This window comes from Camelina sativa, chromosome 3 (genome assembly GCF_030686135.1).
Source record: "Camelina sativa cultivar CO46 ecotype springtype chromosome 3, ASM3068613v1".
Classification (NCBI taxonomy): Eukaryota; Viridiplantae; Streptophyta; class Magnoliopsida; order Brassicales; family Brassicaceae; genus Camelina; species Camelina sativa.
Window position 1 is genome coordinate 28,630,251 of NC_141882.1, and position 7,330 is coordinate 28,637,580.

At 35.9% G+C, this 7,330-nt stretch overlaps 1 protein-coding gene and 1 non-coding gene across 2 annotated transcripts; one reads left to right on the forward strand and one right to left on the reverse strand.

Moving 5' to 3' along the window:
* Nucleotides 1–321: 321 nt before the first annotated feature.
* On the forward strand, nucleotides 322–428 carry LOC147947806 (small nucleolar RNA R71). The gene has a single exon (XR_015595669.1). It is a non-coding gene; the product is annotated as a small nucleolar RNA R71 (small nucleolar RNA).
* Nucleotides 429–2,601: 2,173 nt separating this feature from the next.
* LOC104778101 (putative LRR receptor-like serine/threonine-protein kinase At1g51810) lies at nucleotides 2,602–6,953 on the reverse strand. The gene is made up of 13 exons (XM_010502468.2): nucleotides 6,849–6,953; nucleotides 6,062–6,590; nucleotides 5,505–5,980; nucleotides 5,255–5,399; nucleotides 5,106–5,177; nucleotides 4,949–5,020; nucleotides 4,794–4,865; nucleotides 4,514–4,701; nucleotides 4,164–4,408; nucleotides 3,778–3,904; nucleotides 3,566–3,631; nucleotides 3,285–3,474; nucleotides 2,602–3,199 (listed from the first exon to the last, which is right to left on the reverse strand). Exons 1-13 carry the CDS (start codon nucleotides 6,925–6,927, stop codon nucleotides 2,791–2,793), a joined length of 2,670 nt encoding a protein of 889 aa, XP_010500770.1. The 5' UTR covers nucleotides 6,928–6,953; the 3' UTR covers nucleotides 2,602–2,790.
* Between the last annotated feature and the right edge of the window lie 377 nt (nucleotides 6,954–7,330).

Sequence of the window (7,330 nt, forward strand, 5' to 3'; positions counted from 1 at the left end):
CCATCCCCAGCACCTTTGTGATAAACCTTACCATCACCAGTATCATCACAGAAATTCAAACTCCTCTGATCTCTTCTCAAAAGCTGCTCCACTTTTGAAGTCAACTCAGCAATCTATTTTGATTCTCCTCCTCCACTACTTCTCACTGTCCTATCATAGTCAACACAATGGTTATTGTTGCTAGCAGCTAGGTTCTCAATCAAAATCTCAGCTTCTCCTTCTGTTTTTGTCATGAAGTCCCCATTACTAGCTGTATCCAGGGCCATCTTATACCTCTCATCAACCCCTCTGTAGAACGTGTTGATGAGTGATTCTGGTGTGAATCCATGGTGAGGACATTATCTCTTATAGTCTTTGAACCTTTCCCAAGCCTCATGGAATGACACAGTAGCATGCTGCTGGAAGCCTGAAATCTTATTCCTAAGAAGAGTAGTCCTTGCTTGAGTAAAATACTGTCCCAAGAACGCAGCTTTATACTCATCCCATGTTCGAATGGTATCTCCATTTAACGACTTAAACCAGCGATGAGCTTTATCACTCAGAGAAAATGAGAACAACCTGCATTTGACAGCATCATCAGGTACCCCATTCATTCGCGTTGTGCCACATATATCCTCAAAGTACTCCAAATGATAAACTGGGTTCTCTGACGGTAGACCATGAAACTGATTTTGCTTCACTAAACCCAACAGTGCCGGTTTGATCTCAAAATCATTTCTGGCGATTGGAGGATATTGGACACCTCCGCGGTACATCTCAGCGTTGGGAGCATCATGTTCCCTCAAAGTCTGTCGAACATTTGCCGATCTTTGATTAAAAGCAGCTAAACGGGCAGCTTCGCGGCGCACAGCTTCTCTTTGAGCAGCTGCACGGGCAGCATCTCCACCAGCAGGAGGATTAACGTTCCCAGCAAGAGGAGGATCCTCAAACTCTCCATGATTTTCATCTTCATGATGTTCATCATCCACATTTCGACCAGCTAGACCATCAGCCATTTCAGCAAGTCTTTTCTTTCTCCTATTCTCTCTCTCAAACTTTCCCAAGTCTTCGTGATATTTTCTAGGTGTGAAGAGCCTGCACTGCGGGTTATACACCTGAAAACACCAAAAAGACAGAAAAAGCTTTGGTTACCAGCTGTAAATAAAAATACTATAGACTATAACCTAATCCTAAATCTCTAGGTAACGCAATTGGTCCCCGGCAACGACGCCAACTTGATTGCTCGAGTATTTACCCGATACACTTAACCGCAAGGCAGTATATGCGGGGTCGAATCCACAAGGACCAATGGTACACTAAAGATTTGCGAGACTTGTAAATAGCTAAAGCGAACGAAAAGTTTGTTTGTTTGGTTTCAGAAATTGTGAATAAAAATGCAATAAAGAAAACGATTTAACTTATGGGATTAAAACATTGCGCTATAGGGTATTTCAGAGATCAATGACCAATGGGGAAATGAAACAAGGAATTCAATAGTTAAGAACCGGTCTAGAACATGAACACAAGATTTGACTAACCCTCTTTCAAGGTATTAATCACTAAAGTTGACTACTCAATTACTAAACTTTCATTTGTAATCTCCTAAGCAAATTTGCATTATCAAACAAGTTCACTAAGTTCACAATATCCCCTAACATCAACTTTCGCAGGTTAGAGAAATATTGCTCAATTCATATTGGTTCAGGCATTCTATCGAACACTTGTGATGCGTAGAAAGACCTAGAATCTAGAACAAGGTGATCAGTCCTATTCTAGCAGTAAGAGCATATGAATCAAAGAACCACAAAGAAATTAGAATTCCCAAGCAACAATTAAACCATTAAATCATTTGATCCCCTACTTAGAACCCTAAAACCCAATTAGGTGACTACTCACACATAGGAAAAGAGAAAACAAAAATCATAGATAAAGAAAACATGATTAAATTGCAGAAATAATAAGAAAGGGTCTAAAAATCTTCTCCAAATTGTCAATGAGGATGGATCTCTAGAATCCCGAAAGAGCGGCTTACAAAAAGTCTCAGGTAGCAGAAAGAAATAGAAAAATAGAATAGGCATCCCCCCTTGCTAATTAGGTTTTGGGGGTATTTATACCCTTATTAAAATAAAATATATAAAATAAAAAATGAGAATAGAAAAGTTTAGAAAAAGGAAATAAGTGTCTGGATTGTAGTCAAAACAGACTTCAATAGACTTGTGTATAAATTTCACCAGACTTCACCAAACTTGTCTGCAGACTTCAAACTTCACCAGACTTGTCTTCAAAGTTCACCAGACTTCTCCAGACTTGTCTACAGACTTCACCAGACCTCTCCAGACTTCAACAAACTTGGCTACAGACTTTACTAGACTTCTTTAGACTTTTCCAAACTTCATGCTTCAATTCAACTTAAAGATATCCAAAAGTCACTTCCTGCTTCTTTATTCCAATTAAGCTCGAATCCAACCAAAAGACTCCAAATCTAGCACATCTCCATACCTAATCACAACTCAAGAAAAGACCAAAAAGACACAAAATACGGACAAAGATGCGACATATGACTCAAAACAAATATTAAATAAAGGACAAAAGACACCAAAAACACAATACATCAAGGCCAGATTTGGAAAGTAACTTATTTATGGAACATGAAGAAAAATAAACTCACAACTGTCAATGACAGTCAGAAGTTCATAGATTACAAACAAATTCGGTGAATTTTTGTGGATACACAAACTTTCATATGGTTTTGTAAAATAATAATGGGTAAACAAAAGTCAACTTGATACAACAGAGAATTCTTCACTAGCTCTACCGAGCCGTTGGATTGGCTTCAGTGTCAAATGTCATGCTCACTTCTATAGAACTCTGCGAATTCATCTCCGGACTATGTCCTCCCCTCAAGTTTTCTGATGCCAAACACTCGTTTAATTCGAAAACAACTTGAGTCATTGTTGGTCTATTTACTGAAGAAGGATTCAGACATGACATTGCTAGTTCGACAGCTTTCCATACTGAACCGGAGTCGTAATCTCCATGGAGGCTTGGATCTGTAATACTCTTGATGTCCCCTTTCGTAAGCATTTTTCCCACCCATTCTGCTATGTGTCGCTTTTCACGGTTTTGGTCAATCACTGGTTGATTTGTAACTATCTCTAATATTACAATCCCAAAACTGTAGACATCACTCTTTTCTGTCAACCAATTTGTCCGGTAATATCTGTAAACAATTTTACTTAACATGATCCTTATAGAAAGAAAAGAATATGCTTAATACATTGTGATAATTCAGTGGTGATACTTACTCGGGATCAAGGTACCCAATTGTTCCAGCAACAACTGTCGATACATGTGTTTCGCCTTCGATCGGAAATGATCTCGAAAGTCCAAAATCAGCAAGTTTGGCCTGAAAATGTTCATTCAACAATATATTTGTAGTTTTGATATCTCTATGAACCATAAGTGGCTTACACCCATTATGTAGGTACTCCAACCCTATGCAAGAAAAAAGTCATTTAAAAAGAAAACAAATTCCATAAATTGAATCATATAAATCTAGGCAAAAAAATGTGAACACTAGACGAACCTTGTGCAGAGTCCGCAACTATTTTTAGTCTAGCTGCCCAATTCAAAAATGAGCCACCACGTTTTCCTGTGTATTTAGTGAAGGAATAACTGAAGTTTAAATTCTAATACGCATAGCTAAATAGTTAGAATATCGCAATCAAAATATGAATAGTGTTTAATATATCTGTCAAAATAAATATAGTTTGATATCCGGCAACTTTGATATATCACCTGACATATGCTCATCTAAGTCTCCATTGGCCATGTATTCGTAAATGAGGGCCAAATTTTCTCCTTCATCACAATAACCAACAAGACCAACCAAATTCTTGTGATGAACTCTGAGAAGAAGTTCCACCTATCAAACATCATGCTAAGTCTTTTATCTCGAAAAGGATATTTTCTTGGGTTTATGATTATAATAAAAGAGTGATATTTGAAGAAAAAAACACACATTGGAAAGATGGAAATGACTTAATTAAGTAATATATAAGGGACATGGTTCAATGGACTCATACTTTGTTGGTTTTGAGTTGGAAACGCAAATCAAAAGTTGACATGAGGATTTATAAGTATTTTTATTCAATTTTTTTTATTGAAAGTTGTGAGAAGAGTACCTCAGCTTTGAATTGTTTATATCCTTGAGACGAAGAATGTGAGAGCATTTTAATAGCGACTTCTTCGGTATCATTCACAGAACCATAATAGACGATTCCAAACCCTCCTTTCCCAAGGACTCTTTGGAAGTTCTTTGTCATCTTCACAACTTCAGAGTAAGTAAACCTTTTATTTTTGGACATTATTGTCGGTTCGGATGATCTAGAGGATCTACCACCCGTGTTTAGCATGCATGATGTTGGCTCTAAATTTGTGAGACAAAATGTCAGAGAAAGTACTATATATATATATAAGTTTCATATACAAACACGTTGTACTAACTTTCAAGTGTTGAATTTATGACGAATACCTTCATCAGTTGATGGCTTTTTCTTTTTTATGAGAACACAAAATAGAATCGGTACAACTACGAGAACAACCACTAAAGCAAGTGATGCGGAAATGGATAATATAATGTTGTTTTTCCGATGTCCACCCTCTTTGGATCCGTTTACGCATGATCCAGTTGTGCAAAAAATATTTGGATTTCCTTCAACACTTTAGATTACAAGTATTTAGTTTTTCAAGATATTGTTTTGATCAAAGTGGATATAAAAATCATCAAAGAAATATAACAGGAGAGATCTTACTTCAACTTCAATCCTTTCTTCTGTATTAGCTTTTTGGGAACTGGACCATTGAGATTGTTCCTACTTAAATTTCTATTACAATACACAAATACGTTAAACATATGCAAATTTTGATATAAGAACTCATGTTTTCATGGTATCGTATAAAAACTCACATGACCAGGAGTGATTTCATGTCGGCTAGAAATTCCGGCACACCCCCAGTCAAATTATTATTTGACAAGTCCCTGACAGTTGAGAAACAAATAATTCTTTTTTGTAAATTTGTTAACAAAGATATTGCTACTACTAAGTTGTGGTCATGATACGTACAGTTCTTGTAGATGGGTTAGATTCAAAATGCTAGGTGTGATAATCCCAGTCAATGCACTTGAAGACAGGTTTCTAGTAACGACAGATTCACAAAATGTGTTAAACGTGCAAGACATTATGAAAGAAATATGGTTAAATCATATACTTACAAGAACGTGACTATAGGTGGAGTAGAATTATCGAAGCTATTGCATTTGAGACCATCCCATAAAAATTGGCTGGGGACACACGGATCTCCTTCCCAGCTGATTTTACTTAATCTATAAGTAGATTGGATATTCTTGATGGCGAAAACTAACAATTTTGAATTTTGAAAATATCAACGATAACATATATATATATATATATATATATATATATATATTTACACAAGGATTTATAATTAAAAATTTGGCATACCATCATCTTCATTAGTTTCGAGTTGTGAGTGATTTATCAAAGTGTAGATCTCCATAGCGTTAATCATAGGCGGAATTGGACCCCCCATTCCGTTAAGTTGCAAAAGACATTTCCCTTCCTTACATTTTCTTGGCGTCGTGTCGTATATAGTTTTGACTTTTAAATGTGTAGGAATGTAAGGTCCGTTAATTATTTCTCCATTCAAGAAAATAAAAAATTGTCTCTGATCATCGCCTGTTTGAGGCTGAAGCTCCGCAAAGTGCATGTAGAGGTAAATCTCTGCACTAGGATCCCCCGACTCCCAAGAAAAATTTAGCATTGTGCTGCTAGCCTTCTTCGGAGTGATAGCATTGGCCATCACATCTTGTGGGATATCGTAACCAGTAGAAGTATTTATACTGAGAGCAGTATTTATTAACGCCCACTCGTCCTTGAAGTTGTTGAGCCACATACGATCATGGACATCTTCTGGGTGCCTAACGAAATTTCGTGTTAGAACACATCAATAAATGAAAGCATGCATTAGACTTTTAGTAGTATTGAGTTTTTATCCTTACCTCATTATCAAGCCACCTGTTGTGCTAAAATAGTACCTAATCATGTTCCTAAACGAGCCCCTTTCAGTAGTATACATATTGTTTCTCAGTGGTCGTAGTTCCAAGGAATTTATCATTGGTGTTGTTTTCCCTGTCTTAACAAGACATACCTGTAAAGAGTTGGATCTTGGAACGTGGATGAGCTCCTCAAATGAGAGAACATCCTTCACCGTTGCCCACTTATTTGGGCCAAGGTACAGATCAAAGTTTGGGACGACGTTAAGACCATCGTAGTTTCCGTATACGAAAATAGCCCTAATTAGATAGTTCATGCCCCGTGTGACATTCAGATTGTAGCAGTTTCGGATTCCCTCTGGAAAGTATCTCAGTTTCAAAGATGACTCAAAGAAGGCAAGTGTATGTTCCTTCTCGATTTGACTAGTTTTCCCACCTCGGACATAACCATCATCTGATGTATATGTTAATTCAAGCGTGGAATCTTTGTAAGGAGATTCTTTGGGGGACAGACCGCAATCTAAATTGATGAATCCTACAAGAAGACATTTATAATTATATATAAGTATCTTATATACTAGTAGTTACTCCGTGCTACGCACAGATTTAGTTTACATTGTTTTTAGATATCTTTTGTAATTTTAGAGATTATTAATTCAAAAAATATTAATTAAATAAAAATATTATATAAGATTTGAGATATGAGATATGAGGGTTAGTAAAATGTGTATCTTTCAATTTATAAGATAAATTGTAGTTGATTATATTGAGTTACAAATATACATGTCCATACCTTTTTCATCCTCAGCTTGAACAAGATGTAGTATAAAGACGAAAATCACAAGTACAACGAACCCACAACATCTCTCCATTTTTCTGCTCGACTTTTGAAAAACGAGATTTCAAGATATAACAAACTGGCGAGCCTTTTATAATATGTATCCAAGGATATTATATGAGCCACTTTTCAAATGGACATTAAAAAAAAAAAAAAAAAATCTTGGGTTCACCAACTCTCATAAACCCCCTCTTATGTATGACATGGACCACATGGCATATTGTTGTATTATGTGCTCCATGTCATATCATATCTAAAAAATAAATAAAAAGAAAACAAATTAAGGAAACAAATTATTTAGATTTTTTATTAACAAATTCATGTCTGTTTCGGTTTATAAAAAGTATTAGAGTTTAAATTTCTAATTTTAAAAATTATATGTTGGTTTGGGTTTATAAAAAATAGTTAGGATTTAGATTTTATAATGAAACAAAATT

What these genes read in the sequence shown, in the direction of transcription:
- LOC104778101 (XM_010502468.2), bottom strand. Translation starts at nt 6,927, where the DNA reads ATGGAGAGATGTTGTGGGTTCGTTGTACTTGTGATTTTCGTCTTTATA. An exon ending in CTAACCCATCTACAAGAACT is followed by an intron (nt 5,021 to 5,105) that starts GTACGTATCATG and finishes CTCAACTGTCAG; the next exon opens with GGACTTGTCAAATAATAATT. An exon ending in AAAGCCATCAACTGATGAAG is followed by an intron (nt 4,409 to 4,513) that starts GTATTCGTCATA and finishes TCACAAATTTAG; the next exon opens with AGCCAACATCATGCATGCTA.